Source organism: Suricata suricatta, chromosome X (genome assembly GCF_006229205.1).
Source record: "Suricata suricatta isolate VVHF042 chromosome X, meerkat_22Aug2017_6uvM2_HiC, whole genome shotgun sequence".
In the NCBI taxonomy this organism is placed as follows: domain Eukaryota; kingdom Metazoa; phylum Chordata; class Mammalia; order Carnivora; family Herpestidae; genus Suricata; species Suricata suricatta.
The window spans coordinates 39,960,928-39,982,618 of NC_043717.1; the positions used below are offsets into that span (position 1 = coordinate 39,960,928).

At 46.5% G+C, this 21,691-nt stretch overlaps 1 protein-coding gene across 1 annotated transcript; it reads right to left on the bottom strand.

Annotated features, from left to right (window-relative positions):
* Positions 1-4,746: 4,746 nt before the first annotated feature.
* Positions 4,747-19,753, bottom strand: TBC1D25 (TBC1 domain family member 25). Its single transcript, XM_029930781.1, has 6 exons — positions 19,511-19,753; positions 17,613-17,722; positions 16,509-16,663; positions 6,879-7,006; positions 6,582-6,770; positions 4,747-6,323 (listed from the first exon to the last, which is right to left on the bottom strand). The coding sequence occupies exons 1-6, from the start codon at positions 19,628-19,630 to the stop codon at positions 4,962-4,964; spliced, it is 2,064 nt and encodes a 687-aa protein (XP_029786641.1). The 5' UTR covers positions 19,631-19,753; the 3' UTR covers positions 4,747-4,961.
* Positions 19,754-21,691: the final 1,938 nt, after the last annotated feature.

The window sequence follows — 21,691 nt, forward strand, 5'->3', positions numbered from 1 at the left end:
AGTTAAGCTCTATGCCTGATGTGGGGCTTGAACTCTGAATGCCGAGATCAAGTTGCATGCTCTACTGACTGAGCCAGCCAGGTGCCCCTAGTTGTAATTTCTTTCTTTCTTTTTCTTTTTTTTTTTTTTTTTTTTGAGAGAGACAAAGAGTGTGTGGGCGTGCGGAGGCGGGGGGGTAGGGGCAAAGGGAGAGAAAGAATCTTAAGAAAGTTCCATGCTTAGTGCAGAGCCCAACAGGGCTCCATCTCACAACTGTGATATCATGATCTGAGCCGAAATCCAGAGTGAGATGCTTAACCGACTAAGCCACTCAGGAACCTCTGTAAGTATTTCTAAAGTTTCTTTGTGGTTTCTTCTTTCATCCAAGGGTTATTTAATAATGTTAGTTTCCAAAACTGTTTTTTTTAGCTTTTTGATATTTCTAATTTTATTGTGTTATGGTCAGAGATAATGCTTAATTTCTATTTCATTGAACTTTTCTGTGTGCCCTAACAAATTCTATTTTTCTAATTGTTAAGTATAAGCACAAAAGGAGTCTTCTCCATTTGTTAAGTGGTGGGTTATATAGAAATGTGGGTTTTTAAAACATTTTTTAATTTTTTTTGTTTAATTTTGAGAGACAGCACAGCGAGGGAAGAGCAGAGAGGGAGACAGGGAACCTGAAGCTGCCTCCAGGCTCTGAGCTGTCAGCACAGAGCCCAGTGGGGGGATGGAACTCACAGACTGTGAAATCATGACCTGAGCCGAAGTCGGACACTTACCCTACTGAGCCACCGAGGCACCCCTAGGAATGTATTTTTATAGGGGCGCGTGGGTGGCTCAGTCAGTTGAGCATCAGACTTCAGCTTAGGTCATGATATCTAGGTTTGAGAGTTTGAGCCCCACATCGGCCTCCTTGCTGTCAGCCTGTCAGTGCACAGCCTGCTTCAGATCCTCTGTTCCCTTCTCTCTGTGCCCCCCCTGCTTGGGTTCTCCCAAAAATAAATCAGTATTTTAAAAAAAGAAAGAAAAAGAATATTATATATTTGAAAAGGGCATTTTTTCCTGAATGAATAAATGCTGTGTACTTGGAAAAAAATATTATATATATATATACATGTATACACACACATATAATGATTATATATCAAGCATAAAAGTGTATTGTTCAGCACTCCTTAGGAGTAGATGTGTTTATGGTAGACATATCTTCCTTGTCGATCAGTGTATGTCCTTCTCTTTTATGATCTTAAGTTGTATTGTTAGCTATTGGGATGGTTACCCCAGATTTCTTTGGGTTTCTATTAGTCTGCCATATTCTTTCTTCATCCTTTCATTTTCAACATTTCTAAATCTTTGTGTATGTTGTTGGACTTGTTTGTTTGTTTGTTTTAAATCCAATGAGAGTATCTGTTCTAAATATTTGTGTGAGGGGCACCCAGGTGGCTCATTTGGTTAAGTGTCCGACTTTGGCTCAGGTCATGATCTCGTGGTCCATGAGTTCGAGCCCTGCATCAGTCTCTGTGCTGACAGCTCAGAGCCTGGAGCCTGGTTCAGATTCTGTGTCTCCCTCTCTCTCTCTGCACATCCCCCTCTTATGCTCCATCTCTTTGTCTCTCAGAATTAAATAAACATTAAAAAAATTACAAATATTTGTGTGATTGCCATATTAAAACTTCTGACATCCCAGTTCATATTCTCCATTTACAGTATTTTTCTTTTCCTTTTTTCCTATCATACTTATACCTATATTTTCTTTGGGTCTTTTTTATATCACTTGTTCTGTTTTTTTCTTTAAAAAATTTAAAAAAATATTTATTTATTTTTGAGAGAGAGAAAGAGAGAAACAGAGCGTGAGCAGGGAAGGGGCAGAGAGAGGGAGACACAGAATCCGAAGCAGGCTCCAGGCTCTGAACTGTCAGCACAGAGCCCAATGAGGGGCTTGGACCCACAAACTCAGAGAGCATGACATAAGCCAAAGTCGGATGCTTAACCAACGGAGGCGCCCCACTTGTTCTGGTTTTATATTCTAATACTGTCTCTTATTTATTGTACTTAGAATTCTTCATGTCTGTCCCAGTACTTCTGCTTCAGATTATATGTCATTCGGTATGGTAGCCAGCCTCTAATATAGCCCCGAGTGATCCCTGCTTGATGGTATTCACATCCTGTGTCGTTCCCTCCCATGTTGTACCAGGGTTGGTCTGGGTGACCAAGAAAATACAGCATTGAATGTATGACTTTGGCTCAGGTCATGATCTTGTGGTTTGTGAGTTTGTGTCCCACGTCGGGCTCTGTGCTGACAGCTCAGAGCCAGGAGCCTGCTTCAGATTCTGTGTCTCTCCCCCCACCCTCTGTCTCTCAGTAAGAAATAAACATTAAAAAATTTTAAAAAAAACACAGCAGAGGTGATGGTATGTCATTTCTGAGGTTAAGTTGAAATAGCCACTACAGTTCTGTCTTGGTCATGGTCTCTCACTGCTTGTTGGGACCACGTGTTGTGAGGAGCTGCATGGAGCTCAGGTGGTCAAAAACCGAGCCTCCTGTCAACAGCCTCGTGAGTGGGCCACGTTGGAAGTGGCTCATTCAGCCAAGTTACGCGTTTGGCTGACTGCAGTTCTGGCTGACTTTACTGAAGCCTCAGATGAGACCCTGAGTCAAAAACACCCAGCTGAGTGACTCTCAGATTCCTGACACTCAGAAAATGAGAAAATATATGTTTGTTGTTTTAAGCTGTGAAGTTTGGGGGTAATTTGTTATATGGCAATAGCTAACTAATACATCGTTTATTTTTCTCTGGAGGCAGTTATGCTGCTCTGGTGTCTAGTTGTTTTGGCGGTGGGCTCATGTCCTGATGTAAGCCGTCCTACTGGCGTATACAATGTATGGAGGGAAGGTGAAGGCCAGATTCGACTCTGCTCAATCACCTGGAGTGAGTCAAGTGGTGCCCCATCTGCTAGCACACCACCTGACGATTCCTCTGATAGAGGCTTCATCTTTAAACCCCAAGGGGAGCCCATCGCCCTAGGGGTCGTCACCAGCCCTGGTGTCTGGCGGGGGGGCAGGTAGAGAAGTGATTGCTTCTGGCTGTTCATCTCTTCCCCTCAACAGGGTTCTTGCTGCCCCTGATGGTAGCTCCCTGGACAACTGTAAGTGGTTTGGATGATGTCTGCAGTGGGGTAGGGGGGCAGATAAAGGCCTTCCCAACACATGGGGGGGATAAGAGCCAGAATTTAAACCTATCCTGTATTTGCTGCCTTTGGCCATCATCACTCAAAACATAGGCCATTTAGAGACAGACTTCCATTTCCCCATAGGTCTTCATAGCTGTGCTGCGGTTTCTGGAACTCATGTTTCCCACTAGTTTACTCCAGGGTTGCTTTTGGGCAAGGGAGTTGGTGGCTGTGCTGTTTGCCACCTTGGAAGGAACAAGAAGCCCCAAGTATTCTCAGGGACTAATAGAGGTTTCTGCCCTTCTGGGTATCTGAGCTTCCTATTCACAGAAAGGACCTCAGACCTTCAGAGGTCCCAAGCTGCCACACACAGAATTGACTTGTCTGACCCCTTAAATATCTGAGCTCATTACTCACAGAATGCACCCAGAGAGTGTCAGCTGATGACTGACAAAGGGGACGTTTCAGGCCCTCTGAGGGCCAGATACTCGATCTTGGATAGCCCTTGGAGGGGATGTCTGGCACCTTATCTGCATTTGTTAGACCCATGGTCTTGGAGTGCCCTAGACACAGAATGGTCTTGCCCTGTTTTTCTGGTGCCTGAGCCCTCAGTGGAGTAATGGTCAGCTTCTCCTCCAATACTAGGCCATGATGGGAACCTGTTGAAGGTGACCTCCAGCTTTATATGGCATTCCTGGGGGAGACAGATGACAGGATGGCTGCCCCAATGCCTCTCATCTCTGTGCCTAGTGCAGCTACTTCTTGCCAGAACCTGACACAGTCAGTCCAGAAATTGAAGGAACTGTTACCTAACCCATCATCTGCCATGTCCTTTGTGGAGGAGAGCAACTGGACCACAGAAGAATCCACCTTCTCAGAAGGTAAGTGGGAAAAGGGCCTTCTTTTGATCATTATCCTCCAAATAAGTGGGTGACTTCTTGTAGGGCCTGAGTTTTATCAGTGCTTGGTTTGTGTGCCAACAGAAGTGGGAAGGAGAAGGCTGAGGAGTGGTTTCTATTGCTAACATGGTTAAGACAGGCCTTCATGAGCAAGAAACCCAATAAAGGGCTTAGAGCCTGAAGCCCGGGCAAGGCACAGTCCCTCAAGCTGGTCCCAAGACAAGTGACAAGAATAGCCTCAGCCCCCTGCCCAGGACTGCCAGGATTAGTGGGTAAGACTCACAGGGAAGGGTCTGGATCCTCAAGATGGTGACGTGTGGAATGGCAGAAGTGGCAGGCCCAACATTTCTAAGTAGCCTGTACCGTCCAGTCTGTATAATGAGTCTTGCCCTTTTGGAGTCAAGAACTCCCTCTCTCATCCCTCACTCGGGGGCCTGGCCTGAAAGCATACATTCACAGCCATAATCCAGTCCCTACAGCAGAGAGAGGTACCACAAAACAGCCTCAGGCTGTCCCTAGGCAGTGCTTGACCTGGGCTCACCTTCGAGAACCAAGTCTCAGCGCCCACTCTCCTGCTGCCGGGGGAGCAGGAGCCACCCTCCACCAAGTAAAATTATTTCAGCTCCATCAGGTTAAGAGCCCCTGGGGACTCCATACAGGGAGAGGGCGGAGAAATACACAAGACCACAATGACGTTCATGTGTGCAAAGGATAGTTGTTAAAAACGAAACAACATTAAGCTGAGAAAAGAGGCTGTGGCCTCCATGGATACTCTCAGACCTGGGGAGAGAGGGCCCTGTACTCCAACAGGTCTAGGGCGCACAGGCAGGGAAGTGGGGTCTTATGTGTAGGCCTTCATGGCAAAGAACGGAGATCAGGTGGGGCTGATGGTAGGCTGCAGGAAGCCTGATCAAGACGGGGCTGTGGCTTCAGCCCCCTCCTCTGAGTCCCACACCTCTGACTGCAGGTAATCAGCGAAGAGAGACTTGGCCCGGCGAAGGACGCGCCCCAGGTGGTGTTTTCGCACGAGGCGGTCGAAGTGCATGGCCAGCTCGTTGTAATCTAGCCCATTGCGCATGATGTGGTCGCGGTGCTCCAGCAGGATGGCGAGGCAGAGGAAGAGCATAAACGGGTTCCCTCGGCCAAACTCCTGGGGCGGGGGCAGGCCCAGTGGGGGTGGGGGTGGCAGGGACTTCCCAGGTTCTTGTGGGGACCCCAACTCTGGCATCAAGAGGGATCCTGCAGCCACATCGCCAGCAGGAGAGGCCTCTTGGGTGGATGGTGGAGATGAGGAGGATGGGGAGTCAGGGTGGGAGGAGGAGGAGAGCAGTGGATCTGAGGAGTTCAACAAGGGCTCCGAGAGGGACTTGGAGCTGATAAGGGCAGCTGGGTGGGGCAGCTGGACCCGAGGGTCCCTCCTGGAGCCTGTGTTATCCCTGAGTTGCTGGAGGTCATCCAGACTGGCTTGTCTCAGGAGACGCCCCCCGCCACCAGGCCCCTGGCTGGTCGTGACCAAGTGGTCAACGGCATCTTCGAAAGCACTGCTTCCCCCACCAGCAGGTCTCAGCATGTGCCTCTGTCGCATGGGCCGCCCCCTGTGGCCACTGAAGCCAGTGTCTGCCACTTGACTGGGGGGTCCAACGAGCTCTACCTCATGTTCAGGAGGATCGGGTGGCAGCGAACTCCAGGTGACCTCAAGCATGCGGAGGGCATCGTCAAAGGCGAACTCACGCTTAAGTTCCAGCAACAACCAGCGGTAACAGAAGAACAGGTCATCAGCACCAGCTTCTTGTAGGTACTGATAAAAGTCAGGGTCAGCGTGACGCAGCAGCAGCTTAAGGTGGGCGAACTTGGTGGCCATGGCACGGCCGTCAGGATGGAAGTTCGCAGCCAGGCGCTTCATGATGCCACAAAAGCAGACAAAGGCATGGCCTTCGTGGTCCATGACGGCGAGGATGGGGGAAGCGAGGTCACTCATGCCCTGGCAGTAGGACACCTGTGGGTGGGTAACAGCATAGGTGGTGAGCAAGTCGTGCAGTGCCCGCAGGTGCGGGCCATCCTCAGGCCCCGCATAGTAGGGGTGGGCCCGGTCCGTACGCAGCACATCCTTGAGGACTGTGCTGCGGATGAATTCCAAGTCCTCAGGGCTCGCTCGCTGTGCCCATTCGCTCTTGAGCTGTTCATACTCGCGACTCTTGCGTTTCATGTAGTCCATCCGCTCACGGCCTGTCAGCCCGTCTGGGTACACATTCAACAGGTACCGCCACACCACCTGGCCAGTGACAAAAGGGATAAGGTTGAGATTCTACATGTGAGCCACCACCTCCCAGTGTATATCCGACACCACCCACCCTGCGGCCTGGGGGCCTTCGTCTGCCTTCCCACCTCTGCCTCTAGCCCTCCTGAAGGAGAGCTTGCTGCTCTGGAACATCTCCACGCCTTCCCGTGACGGCGTGGTCCACTGCATGTGTCTCATGAGCTGTTCATGCCTGCGGGTGTGATGGATCTGATGAGTGACGGGGCAGCTCACCTTTCGCAGGGAGGGCTCAACGCCACCGTGATAGATCCGCAGGCGCAACTCCTCGGGGCGGGAGAGCTGGCCCTCGTGGTTCAGGTATGTGTGAAACTCAGCATCGCTCAGGGGAGGCTTGAAGGGCTTGACATCTTCCCCGTAAGACCAGCTCAGCACCTGCTGGACCTTAGACAAGGTGCGGCCCACCTGTGAAGGAAGAGGGAGAAAGGCCACCTGTCAGCTGGCGGGTGCTGAATAGCACGCTCAGAGTCTGGGGTGCCAGCTGCAGCTGGCCACAGGGGTCCCTAAAACCACCTGAGAGAGGAGAGACTGCGTGAAGGGCAGGGCAGCTGTCGTCAGCGATGACCGTTTCTCAGCCAGCAGCACGTCAGAGCCAATGACATCCTTGGGGCTAATTATGTCCCAGTCTTCCAGCAGCGGGCCTAGGCACACAGAATGACACAATACAAGAATGGGGGTCAGAGTCCCAGACCGCAGGGCTGGGTTCCTCTCCTACCACAAGGAGGCCACCCATGGGGCAATGAATGAGTCCCACCTTCTCTTCCCATGTCATCTAAATCAGGCGAAAAATGAAACCAAGAATTCTTTTGTGGTAATGGTCTCACAAAATGGCTGGACAGACTCCAAGCAATATTTTAATGACATGAAGTCATAGTTATTGAGCACTGACTGTGTGCCAGGCACTTTAACAAGGACTTAACTTTAATAGAAATAATAAGAACACTAGATGACATTTCCATTCCCAAGGTGCTAAGTGACAGGAAGTGTTCTGAGTCCTTTGCAAATATTGACTCTTTAACATTCACATCTATTCTCGAAGTTAGGCACTAGTATCATCATGATTCTTTCTATGAGGGAACAGGTACAGTCAATAGAAGTTACTCAAGGCCTCATAGCTAGCGAGTAAAAGAACCGAAATTTGAAGTCCAGGTCCAAAGTTCAAGAGCCCAAACTCTTTTTTTTTAAATGCTTATTTATTTATTTTGAGAGAGAGAGAGCACATGAGCCGGGGTGGAATAGAGGGAGAGAGACAGAGAATCCTAAGCAGGCTCCACTCTGCCAGTGCAGAGCTTGATGCGGGGCTCAAACCCACAAACGTGAGATCATGACTGGAGGCAAAATCAAGTCAGACCCGTAACCAACTGAGCCACCCAGGTGCCCCAAGAGCCCAAACTCTTTTTTAAAAATGTTTGGGGGTGCCTGGGTGGCTCAGTCGGCTAAGCCTCCGACTTCAGCTCAGGTCAGATCTCACATTCGTGGGTTCGAGCCCCGTGTCAGGCTCTGTGCTGACAGCTAGCTCAGAGCCTGGAGCCTGCTTCCGGTTCTGTGTCTCCTTCTCTCTCTGCCCCTCCCCCTTTCATGCTCTGTCTCTCCCTGTATCAAAAATAAAATAAAACATTAAAAAAATTTTTTTAATATTTGTTTAGGGGCACCTGGGTGGCTCAGTCAACCAGCCTCCGACTTCAGGTCATGACTTAAGGTCATGATCTCATGTTCGTGGGTTTGAGTTCTGCTCGGGCTCTGTGCGGACAGCTCAGAGCCTGGAGCCTGCTTCTAATTCTGTGTCTCCCTCTCTCTCTGCCCCTCCCCTGCTCATGCTCTGTCTCTGTCTCAAAAATAAATAAAACATTAAAAAACTTTTTTTTAAGTTTGATTTATTTTTGAGACAGAGACAGAGCATGAGCAGGAAAGGGGGAGAAAGAGAGACACACAGAGTATGAAGCAGGCTGCAGGCTCCGAGCTGTCAGCACAGAACCTGACGTGGGGCTCGAACTCACAGACTACGACATCATGACCTGGGCCCAAGTCAGACACTTAACTGAGTGAGCCACCCAGGTGCCCCCAAACTCTTAATCTTCTATTCTTACTAGCCTTCATCCCACAATCAGTATAGATTACTATGATCATTCTCCTTTTGTAAATGATGACAAAAAAGGTTGCAACGGTAAGTAATTGGCTAAGATTTGACAGCCAGAAAATGGTATGGCTGGGTCTCAACCTTGTTTCTTGGACTCCAGAGCCCAGACAGATTTTAGAGAGAGTATTTGTCGAACAGGTATTTCATGTGTCTTAGGCAGAGGGAATAGTGCTATACTGGTTCTATCCAGTTCTGGCCCTTGGAACATCAGAAGTTTGTCCCTTTCCTCTCTTCTTTACTTCCCCTCACATCCTTTCTTCCCACATCAAATGTGATGTGGTGGCTGAAGCGGCAGTGGCCACACGAAGGGAAGTTTGAGAGACATAAGAGGTGTCGGCCCTGGCATCACAGAGCTGCTAACCTGACCACAGCAATGTCAAACTCTATAAACTCTACAATATGAAATCTTACAATACTTGATACAATATCAAGCTCTACAATATGAAGCAAATCAACTTTGATTTGTTTAAGCCATTGTAATTTGCAGGCAAATGCTGTCCCTACACAGCATGTCCATGGAATCCACTCCACCTTCTGCCACAGAGCTGAGGGAGGAGTTAACGTGTTTGGATGTCACTGCCTCTTGCTGGATGTCTCATGGCGCACTGAAAACCTAAGGGTTCCACTAGCAACATGACCGCCTCCTCTGCTCCTCATGTGAGTGGACAGTGTCTCTAACTGTTCATTTGCTTGAGCCAGAAACCTGAGACAACCTTGCAGCCCCCCACTCTCTCAACTCCCAGGGCCAAACTGTCACCAAGCCCTGTAGCTTCCCCTGAAGATCAGACTTAAATTCCACGTCTTCTCTCATCTCTGCCTTGTCGCCTGAGCCACCACATCTCTCACCTGAAACTGCCTCTGTGCTCCTCTCCACTCTCTCCCAACAGCTGCCCGGGGGGTCTTTCCAAGGCATGAAAACACTTAACAGGTAAAATGACAAAGGTCAAACCAATGATCTGAAAGACCAAATATTAAAAAAAGAAAGGAAAGAAAGAAAGAGAAAGGAAGGAAGGAAGGAAGGAAGGAAGAAAGAAAGAAAGAAAGAAAAGGAAAGAAAGAAAGAAGGAAAACAAGGGGCGGGGCGCCTGGGTGGCTCAGTCAGTTAAGCATCTAACTCTCGGTTTCTTGGTTTCAGCTCAGGTCATGATCTCATGGTTCGTGGGTTTGAGCCCTGCATTGGGCTCTGCGCTGGCAGCACAGAGCCTGCTTGGAATTCTCTTTCCCCCTCTCATTGCCCCTTCCCTGCTTGCTCTCTCCCTCTCTCTCGAAATAAAGAAATAAACATTTAAAAAAAATGTAAGACAAAATAGAAGAGCCCCTTCAAGGTGCAGAGCTTGAGTTTGATGATTTGAGTAAAAAAGTCGAGAGACCTGGATGACTGGTCCAGGAGACTTAAGATTCAAATAGTTCTGTTCTTCAACTCTGGAAGCAAGAAGACACTGGCATGCAGCACCCACAGAGCGTTAAGAAAGGCTTGAGATGCACGGGCCCCCCACCCAGGCAAGACAGTACATATCAATCGTGGACAAAGAAAGACAGTTCTGGTCAGTGGAATACATATAACCCATGCACCTTATCGGAGAATAAGAAGTTCTTTAAGTAAATGACTACTGAATGACTATAAGGGCTCAAAGTATGGGGAGGCAAAACGGAGGGTAAATGGCAACTGGCCACATGTATTTTTTAAATTTTTTTAATGGTTTTTTTTTTTAATTTTTGATACAGGAGAGACAGAGCATGAGAGGGGGAGGGTCAGGGAGAGAAGGAAACACAGAACTGGAAGCAGGCTCCAGGCTCTGAGCCGTCAGCACAGAGCCTGACGCGGGACTCGAACCCACGAACGTGAGATCTGACCTGAGCCGAAGTCGGAGGCCCAACCGACTGAGCCACCCAGGCGCCCCTAATGTTTTTTATTTATTTTTGAGAGACAGAGAGAGACAGTGCGTGCAGCGGAGGGTCAGAGAATGAGGGAGACACAGTCCGAAGCAGGCTCCAGGCTCTGAGCTAGCTGTCAGCACAGAGCCCGACGTGGGGCTTGAACCCACGAACCATGAGATCATGACCTGAGCCGAAGCCGGATGCTTAACTGGCTGAGCCACCCAGGCGTCCCACATGGTTTTAATATGTACAGTGAAATGATGAAGGTACCACTGATGAGGGAAACAAAAGCAATAGAAAATGTAGCTTAAATGAAATCTCCTTACAGCTTGCAGCCCACTGACAGACATCTGAAACATGCACGGTGTGAGCTGGTTCAAGGAATTCATGGCTGCCTTACTTTCTTCATGTTTTTGTTTCATTAAAGACGAAAAGTAACCTTATCTTAACAGCAGCTAGTGCCTCAGGGTCCTGAAAGACTTACTTTCAAATTCCTTAGAGACTTACACTATCCCTAACCCCCACTAACTTAATAGTATGTAGTCAGTCACTTCTCACAACCCTAGTGCAGCTCTGTCTGCCCACGGGCCCTGTCCCTGTGCTTTAATAAAATCACCGTTTTGCACCAAAGATGTCTCGAGAATTCTTAGCCATTTGCTCAAGAACCCCATCAAAATGAGTAGGAGTTTGAATATTAGGTGTTACATTAGGATTCCTGAGACGCAAGTGACCTACTATAAAGAAAATATAATGATAGCCTAGACTTTAAAAAGGAATTACTAACTAACCAAGACCCAGAGGTTAAAGGTTAGGGATCAGAGGGAAAATAAGAATTAAAAGTGTTCCAAAGCTTCCAGTTCAAGGACATGGGAGGGTGGGAGAGACTGGAGGGGAAAAGATTTCACCCGTCAATTGTGTAAACAAGCATAAATCCTGGACGCCTGGGTGGGTCCTTTGGTTAAGCATCTGACTTTGGCTCAGGTCATGATCTCATGATCCATGAGTTTGAGCCCCGCCTTGGGCTCTGTGCTGATAGCTCAGAGCCTGGAGCCTGCTTCAGATTCGTGTCTCCCTCTCTCTCCATCCCTCTCCCGCTCTAAGCTTGGTTTCTCTCTGTCTCTCAAAAATAAATTAATGTTAAAAAAATTTAAAAAAAAAACATAAATCTTGCTTTGGGGTTTTTATGAGAGACATACCTAAAACTAAGTGACAGAGGAAGGCTGAAAAGTGAAGAAGCCTAAAGGTACGTGTGGCAAACATTAACAAACAGGAAGTGCAGCCATGTGAATGTCAGAAAAAGCACCGTTTCAAGACCAAAAATATTATAGGAAATGAGAGACATTCTATACTGATTTAAAAAAGAAAGAACCCATTAATAGAATGGGCAAAGGGTTTCTTTGAGCACAAACTCCTTCCATGGTAAAGCCTGCTCTGAACCGCCACAAGACTACATGTAGTCTTTTTTTTTAATTTTTTAATGTCTTTTATTTATTTTTGAGAGACAGAGATAGCGTGAGCAGGGGAGGGTCAGAGAGAGAGGGAGACAGAATCTGAAGCAGGCTCCAGGCTCTGAGCTGGCTGTCAGCACAGAGCCCGACACGGGGCTCGAACCCACAAACTGTGAGATCATGACCTGAGCCGAAGCCGGCCACCCAAACAACTGAGCCACTCAGGCGCCCCTACATATAGTCTTTATGCAATCTGCTACGTGTGAATGCGCTCGCATTTCCCTGACGAAGCTTCCAAATGTCTCATTACGGGGTGCTGTTCCAGGCCCTGCTTGTGGTATTACATAATATATGGTATGTGTACTACATTTTCTTATAAAATTGTCAAACTTCCCAAACCCTGAATTAATATATAAATTCTATGCAATGCCAATCAGAAGTCTACCAGGATTTTTCCTGGAATTGGATAAAATTATTTTAAGGATCATATGAAAGAATTCACATTTGCGAATAGTTAAGAAAAAGAACAGCCAAGAAAAAGAATAGTGGGAGGTTGGCAATGCTTCCCTTATCAAAATTAACCACAAAACCACTGCGATAAAAATATGGTGTTAGCACAGCAATATACAAATGGAGCCAATTAGTAGAATGCGATAGAAAGACCAGAAATAAACCCAAGTACACATGAGAATTCAGTGTATGATAAAAGTATCATTTCACATCAGTGTAAAAAAGGCGGTTCTTCAATAAATGATACGGGCATGATTAACTGTTTATCTGCCATTTTTTTAAAGAGCTAAGTGTACTTATCACAATGTTCACAGAGTAGAGATTTATTTGTAAAAAAAAAGAAAAATAAAAAGCAGGGGCACGTGGGTGGCTCAGTTGTTTGGGTATCCAGACTTCGGCTCAGGCCATGAGCTCACAATTTGTGGGTTCAAGCCCTGCATCGGGCCCTGTGCTGACAGCTCAGAGCCTAGAGTCTGCTTCAGATTCTGTGTCTCCATCTCTCTCTACCCCTTCCCTGCTCATTCTCTCATTCTCTCTCTTTCTCTCTCTCTTCCTCAAAAATGAATAAACATTAAGAAAAATTTTAAAGAAAATAATAAGCATATAAGAAGAAAATGTAGGAGAATATTTATATAAGCTTGTGGATGGGAAAGATGTTCCAAAGTAAGAGGAGATACTCAGAAATCATAAAGCAATGTGTGTGTAGATATATCTCCACTGTTAGTCAACATAGTGTTGGAAGTCCTAGCCTCAGCAATCAGACAACACAAAGATTCTTCATGGATTGGAAGAACAAATATTGTTAAAATGTCAATACTACTCAAAGAAATATACATATTCTGTGCAAACCCTATCAAAATAACATCAACAATCTTTCACAGAGCTAGAACAAACAATCCTAAAATTTCTATGGAATCAGAAAAGACCCCAAAAAACCAAAGCGATCCTGAAAAAGTAAACCAAAGCTGAAAATTCAGGACTTCAAAATATATTACAAGCTGTGATCATCAAGACAGTATGGTACTGGCAGAAAAACAGACACATAGATCAGTGGAACCTAGGAATGGACCCACAAACATATGGCCAACTAATCTTTGACAAAGCAGGAAAGAATATCTGAAAAAAGACAGTCTCCTGGGGCACCTGGGTGGCTCAGTCACATAAGCATCCTACTTTGGCTCAGGTCATGATCTCAGCTGGAGCCCCACATTGGGTTCTGTGCCGACAGCTCAGAGCCTAGAGCCTGCTTTGGATTCTGTCTCTCTCTCTCTGCCCCCCCCCAAAATAAATAAAATATTTAAAAAAAGAAAGGAAAAGAGTCTCTGCAGCAAATGATGCTGGGAGAACTGGACAGTGACATGCAGAAAAATGAACCTGGACCACTTTCTTACACCATACACAAAAATAAACTCAAAATGGATGAAAGATCTAAATGTAAGACAAGAAGCCATCAAAATCCTAGAGGAGAAAACAGGCAACAACATCTTTGTCCTTGGGCACAGCAATTTCTTACTTGACACATCTCCAGAGTCAGGGGAAACAAAAGCAAAAATGAACTATTGGGACCTCATCAAGATAAAAAGCTTCTGTACAGCAAAGTAAACAATCAGCAAAACTAAAAGGCAACTGATGGAATGGGAGAAGATATTTGCAAATGACGTATCAGAGAAAGGGTTAGTATCCAAAATCTATAAAGAACTTATCAAACTCAACACCCCAAAAACAAATAATCCAGTGAAGAAATGGGCAAAAGACATGAACAGACACTTCTCCAAAGAAGACATCCAGAGGGCCAACTGACACATGAAAAAATGCTCAACATCACTCATCATCAGGGAAATACAAATCAGAACCACAATGAGCTACCCTCTCACAGCTGTCAGAATGGCTAAAATTTACAACTTTGGAAACAACAGATGTTGGTGAGGATGCAGAGAAAGGCGAATCCTTTTGCACTGCTGGTGGGAATGCAAACTGGTGCAGCCACTCTGGAAAACAGTATGCAGGTTCCTCTAAAAATTAAAAATAGGACTACCCTATGACCCAGCAATGGCCCTTCTAGGTATTTATCCAAAGGATATAGGAGTGCCAATTCAAAGGGGCACGTACACCCCAATGTTTATAGCAGTACTATCAACAATAGCCCAAGTATGGAAAAGAGCCCAAAAGTCTATCGACTGATGAATGGATAAAGAAGATGGATACACACACACACACACACACACACACACACACCATGCAATATTACTCGACGATCAAAACGAATGAAATCTTGCCATTTGCAACAACGTGGATGGAACTAGAATGTATTATGCTAAGCAAGGTAAGTCAGGGAAAAACAGATATCATATGAATTCACTCATATGTAGACTTTAAGGAGGAATATAAGGGAAGAGAAGCAAAAATAACATAAAAACAGAGAAGACACAAACCATAAGAGACTCTTAAAAACTAAGCGTTGCTGGAATGGAGGTGGGTGAGAGGATAAGCTAAATGGGTGATGGGCATTAAGGCGGGCACTTGTTGGGATGGGCTCTGGGTGTTATATGTAGGCGATGAATCACTAAATTCTATCCCTGAAATCATTATTACACTATATGGTAACCAACTTAGATTTAAATTTAAAAAAAATAAAAGAAGTTCCTGTCTCTATCTGTCGTTTTCCAATTGTCTCTCTGCCCATCTCTATCACTATCTTTCTCTCTGACTCCAGTTTTCTCTTTCTCTCTCCCTGCCTCTCTTTTCCTCAAAGCTCCCAATCTTAACAATCCCATAATTTCACAGAATCAAATGATTAAGAGAAAGGACTCTGGAGCTAGTTCAGCCACCACTTGGGTTCAAATCCTGCTCCTCCACTTACTGTCTGTGTGACATGCACAAGTCCTATCCCCTCTCTGAGCCTCAGTTTCCTAATCTATAACATAGGGAAAACCATCATGCCTACCCTGTAGGACTATTTTGACAACTGAATGAATACTATGTATGTAGAATGGTCTTAAGTGTTCAACACATGTTAGCTATTTATGTTAGTATGACATCAGTAAAATACCTTGGTCATCCCAAATGGGCATGTGAATTCCATGAGGTTTCCACTCAACTTATTATTAATAAATTTTCAATCTACAATAAAATTAAAAAAATGAATATGGGGGCACCTGGGTGGCTCAGTCGGTTAAGCATCTGACTTCGGCTCAGGTCATGATCTCACGGTTCGTGGGTTTAAGCCCCGCGTCAGGCTCTGTGCTGACAGCTCAGAGCCTGGAGCCTGTCTTCAGATTCTGTGTGTCCCTCTCTCTCTGACCCTCCCTTGCTCATGCTCTGTCTCTCTCTCAAAAAAAAGATGAATACAACGAATACCTATATGTCCTTCATCTAGCTCCCCTCACTGTTCACATTTTTGCTACATTTGCTTCATCTTGCTCTCTCCACATAGATACCAAATTTTTTGCTGAATTATTTGCAGACATCATGACACTTTACCTCTTAATAGCTAATTGTGTTTTTCCCGAGAACAAGGATATTTTCCTTTGGTACCCATAATACCATTACCATACCCAGGACATTTAACATTGCTACAATATTAACATCCAACGTGTGGTTCATAATCTAATTTTTGGGTCCCTGTCTTAATTTATCTGTGTGCTCCCAGAAACCGACACAGGCAAGAGTCAGGGAACAAATATGAGAAGAAGTGGCTGAGAGATCAAGGCAATGATGAATGAGTGAGCAAGAGTGCAAACAAGTGAGCAAGAGTCTGGATGAATGAATAAATACAACCATCATTATTATAATCAGTATTGTTATATTTATGTGTTATTATAATGGAAACCTATAATACTACACTTCTATTGTTATACTGCATTATATAATTATAGTCTATATCACTAGGTTATTAACAGTAAATATAATATAATTATGGTTATTAGAGGTAATATTTTTTTGAGCTTTCACTATGCAACCCTGCGGCCTTCCAGGCACTCTACATGAATTTCTCTGTTTAATCCTCATGATGGCTCTAAGGTACCTGAGGCCTAGGGGCCAAGCCAGCATTTGGACCTAGGATACCTTCGTCCCAAGCTCACTGTGAGGGAGTGTATTGTAAGGGGTGGAGTCATCCTTTAGGGAAAGGGTGGGTCCCCTGGCAGTGCCCCCGGGGTGCCAGGTACTCACTGTCTTCGGTGGGCCGAATGTCTACCCGCAGCTGCAGGTAAGGTTTGGAGGCTGTGGCGAAGGCCGTGCTGAGGTCCCAGTCAGACAGGAGTGAGAGGTAAGTTTCCTGCCCGAGCCGATCCCGGCCTAGGTAGCTGATGCCAAAGTTCTTCTTCCTGGATAGAGGAAGTGTGGTGGCTCTCAAGTGCCCCAGTGCCCCAGAGGGCCTCAGGGACAGTTTCCACAAGATGCCAGGGAAGACAGAGACAATGTTGAACAACTCCCTACCATGTGTTGGGTATTGTGCCAAAGATTGTGGGCAGCTTGAGGTCAGATCGTTGGTCTCCACTCTGTTACACAAACCCAGAAACAGATACACGGTGTGCTTGTATCTAGAGGGCACACCGAAAACTTAGAGTATTAGCCTCCTCTAGGGAGGGTAACAGGGTAGTGCAGGGACAGAGGTGGGAAGAGAGCCGCCTTTCCACTGCATACAAAATAAAGCAATCTGTATGTTTATCTTTCACAACGAAAAAATGTTTATGCAAAAAAGTCAAACGACAAAGAATTTGTTCTTCACTACACTTGTGCAACCATGCAATGAAGTATGTTGTGTAGTAACTAAGGTAACCATGGAAACAGCCTTATGCACTCATCAGTTTTGTACTCTTTGAATTTGCTACCATGGGCATGTATTCCTCCAAAGTAACAACCACAACAAAATAACCATCACACCCAAGAGACACCACTTTTCATGTAGCAGGTTGGCAAATTTTCCAATGCTTTCTAGTAACCAATGTTTCTGGGAAAACAGGCATTTTATATGCTGCTGGTGAGATTGTAAATCAGTAAAAAAACATGTCTGGAGAGCATTTTGGAAACATCCATTGAATTTTTAAAAAGCACACACCCTTTAACCCAGAAATACTACTACTAGGAATTTATCCTATGAGCAGATTTCTCCAAATATTCCCAGATAGGCAGAAGTGGCAGTTCACTAGGGGATTGTTTGTAATAAAACAAACTAACAAACAAAAGCCCTACCAAACAACAACTTATAAGCCAAACAACCACTGTTGAGGTGGGTGGCCCAATGGTTGGTCCCCCCAGCATCCCATAACTCACCCGTTTAAGTCAAAGGCTCGGATGAGGATGTGCTGTAATACATCGAGTGAGGTGATCTGGGGGTCGACAGCGAAAGAGCGGAACTCAGGTGGCAAGAAGCTCTCACACTTCTGGGGGGAGAAGACACAGGGTAGGCCACCAGGGGCTACATCACCATGATGAAGTGGACTGACGAATAGGAGGCAAGGTCAGATGAGTTGGGGGAGGGGCGGATGGAGGCAGGTGTTCTGGGTCATGGTGAGGGCTTTAGCTTTCAACTTGGAGGGTTCTGTACAGAGGAGGGATGTGATCTGACTTATGATTTAACAGGATCTTTCTGGATGCTCTTGGAGGAACAGACTATTGGGGGTGAGGGAGAAAGCTGAAGTCCAGTGAGGAGTAGGCTACCGCAATAGTCCAGATACCTAATCCTTTTTTTAAAAAAATGTTTGTTTATTTTTGAGAAAGAGGGGTGGGCAGAGAGAGAGGGATACAGAGGATGCAAAGCAGGCTCTGTGCTGACAGCAGACAGCCCGATGAGGAGTTTGAACTCACAAACCACGAGATCATGACCTGAACCAAAGTTGGATGCTTAACCGACTGAGCCACCTAGGTGCCCCCAACCCAGTCCTTCTTCTGCATCCCCCCGATGGTTGTCAGGATCACTATGTCCAGTCTGGCCCCCATTGAATCAATACTCCATGCTGCACCAATTTGGCACATCTATCAATAATACTCCCCTGCTTAAATCTCTTCAAAGGCAACCCCAGGGTCCCCAGAAGACGGGTCCATAGAACCCTAGCCAGCGTCTCTTCAGTCAGTTTTTTTGAACTTTACACTCTGGTGCTACCAAATGGCTGGAAGTTACTCTGAATATATCCTGGGTCCAGGACTTTGCTTGTGCTGAACCTCCCCTCTGGAAAGTCCTTCCTGCTTTCCTCAACTGGGTCACTCACAGCTCAGGCATTGACTTTTCTGAATTCCCAAACCTCAACCTTAGAGCTTTCTGTATTACCCTGAGGTGATCTGTTAACTTCTTTACAGAATCTACCTTCTTCTCATCAAAACCAGTGCCATCACCCTAGTCCCAGCCCCCATCACCACTTGCTGGAACTATTGCAATAGCTCTCTTACTCAGAATACATGCCAAAGGCCCTTCACAATCTGCTCTTCTTTTACCTCTTTGCTTTACCCTCTACCCACTCTTGCCCTTGCTCTCCTGCTCCAGCAATATGGGAACCTAAGGGAACATGCCAAGCTCCCCACCGCCCAGCTTTTGCCCTTGCTGTTCTCTCTGCTTCCACTCTTGCTCCGGTATGCACATGGCTGATTCCTTTTTTATCTGGGTCTGTGCTCCTTCAGTATCTCTCTAGGGACTTCCCGGTACAACCCTGGCTAAAGTAACTCCCTAGTTCAGAAGCTTTTTCGTTATTTCTTAATGACATTCGCCAGTGTCCAACGCATCTCATTTATTTAGCTGTTTGTCTTTCCGACAAGCATGTCAGCTCATCGAGGGTGGGGACAGAGAACAAAAGTGTAGTCTCAACACACATAATTGACTTCAGCACCTCCTTTTCAGACACCAGCAGCACCCCCTCATTCCTCCGACTCACTCCTTGACTATTAAGGCCCCTCCTCCAGCCCTTCAGCCCCTCCTCTCTACCCATAGTCTCCACCCATCCATTTCTTAAGCCCCTAACCCCTCCATTTTCACTCCCTACATCCTCTGGCCCTGCCCAGCATTCCCAGGTCCTGCCTCCCCCTCCGCCCCCCGTCCCCACCACTATCATTCCGCCTTCAAGCCTCGCCCCTAAGGTAACACCCCAGATCTCGGGGCCCGCCCTCCAACCTAGGGCAGTCACCGCCTTCCCCTCCCATGGGCACCCCAGTCGGGCTGGCGGACCAGCTGTCAGCCTCACCTTGACTCGGACCCGTACCACCTCTCGCTCCTCCTCCTCAGCCGCCGCCGCCTGGGCTCCCCCACCAGGTGGGGGCGCTCCAGAGCCGGCCAAGTCCGAGGATCCTGAGGCCGACGCCATCCCGCCACCACCCGCCTAAAGGCGACGGTTGACCGTTGCCCCTTACTCCCTTAAACACTATAATAGAGTGCAGGCGCCCGCGGCCCCACCTTGCGCCTGAGCGCAGGCGCAGAGGGCGCCGTGCGACCCTGCCCCCCACACTGCCCCTCCCACTTGGCACAGGGTGGAGACGGCCTTTACGCATGCGCATATGGTGCTGTTGCCAGGTATCCCGTCCCCAAAAGCCGAATGTATTGCCTCACTTCAGCCAGTGCGCAGGCCCTTACTGAGGCCCAGCCTCCCCTCGTCTGCGGTTTGGTTGTTTGGGCACTTTACTTCCGGATTCACCTACGTGTGTTACCGTAACCACCAATTCAAACGAGAGGAGTGGGCGGGGAAAGGAAGCTGTTGCACTTGGCGTCAAGACCCCCGCATCCCGCCCCTAGTCGCCTCCCGCTGCTGTATAACCGATGATGTCATCTATTTCAAATGCCTGTGGCCCTCGCTTCAAGAGTCTGCTGAACGGGAGAATAATCTTTTTTCCAGAATCTTTTAAAAATAGTTTACTTTGTGAAAATTCGTGAAGCATGACCTTTGCAGTTTGTCTGCATGCTGTATTTCAATAAATAACTTACCACAAAAACAGCGATTTTTATGCCCTCTGGAGGTCCTGCCTTTTTGTTTGCTTTAGTTTTACTTAATCCTCACAACACGTGGAGGTCAGTCCTGTTATAAAACAGTGTAGGTCTACCAAATATAAGCTGAACGACTGAACATATTTTAGACTCCTCAAATCACAAAATGCATGAAGGCATGCTTCTCACTTCATTGCACCTCCATATGGTTTAGACAAAATACAGACTGCCCTTACAAATGTAATTTCTAACAAAGGAGTCCTGCAAGATGCCTGGACTTCAGCTCTGGTTGAAGTGTTAAATGAATGCTACTCTTTAACATTAACTATTTAGGGAAGTCTGCAATTTTATTTTGGTGTCTTTTTGTTTCCTTGGTATTAATATTAGATAATCGATTTTCTAGAAGGTATAAATAATGGGGGATTTCTTTTTGAGAGCCAGCTCAGAACCTGGAGCCTACTTCGGATTGTGTCTCCCTTTCCCTCTGCCCCTCCCCTGCTCATTCTGTCTCTGTCAAAAACAAACACACACACAAACAAAAAGAAAACGTTGAGTCTGCTTCTCATTAAAATTATCGTTGGGTGGGATGAGCAAAATATTAGCCTGGTTTTGGAGTTTAATCCTGAGGGCACTGAAGCACGGGTTTTAAATGGGGGTATAATGTGGTCATATGTCTCTCTTGGTTGTGTAGAAGGCCTTGGATGGAGAGATACTACTGGATACAAGAAGATAAAAAAGGAAGTCCTTGTCATAGTCCTGGGGAGAAGTTTCTCTTTCATTTGTTTATTTATCCTTCCATTCAACAAATACAGGGGCGCCTGGGTGGCTCAGTCGGTTAAGCATCTGACTTCGGCTCAGGTCAGATCTCACGTTAGTGGGTTCAAGCCCCGCGTCAGGCTCTGTGCTGACAACCAGCTCAGAGCCTGGAGCCTGCTTCCAGTTCTGTGTCTCCTTCTCTCTCTGCTCCTCCCCCTTTCATGCTCTGTCTCTCTTTGTATCAAAAATAAATAAAACATTAAAAAAATACAAAGTGGGGTGCCTAGGTGGCTCAGTCGGTTGAGCATCTGACTTCGGCTCAGGCCATGATCTCATGGTTTGTGGGTTTGAGCCCCGCGTCGGGCTCTGTGCTGACAGCTAGCTCAGAGCCTGGAGTGTGTCTTCAGATTCTGTGTCTCCCTCTCTGACCCTCCCCTGCTCACGCTGTCTTCTCTGTCTCTCAAAAATAAATTAAAAAAAAACATTTAAAAAAACAAAGTATATGCCAGATAGTCTACATGTATTAATTGATTTAATTTGCATAAAAACCCTTTGAGGGAGGTGCTATTATTAGGATTTTACAGATGAGAGCACTGAAGGTCAGGGAGAAACATGCTCAAGGTCAAAGGGATAGTAATTGGCACAGAGGGTAAATGCAATGGACAAAAGGTGGGCTGTGTCTGGCTTTGGC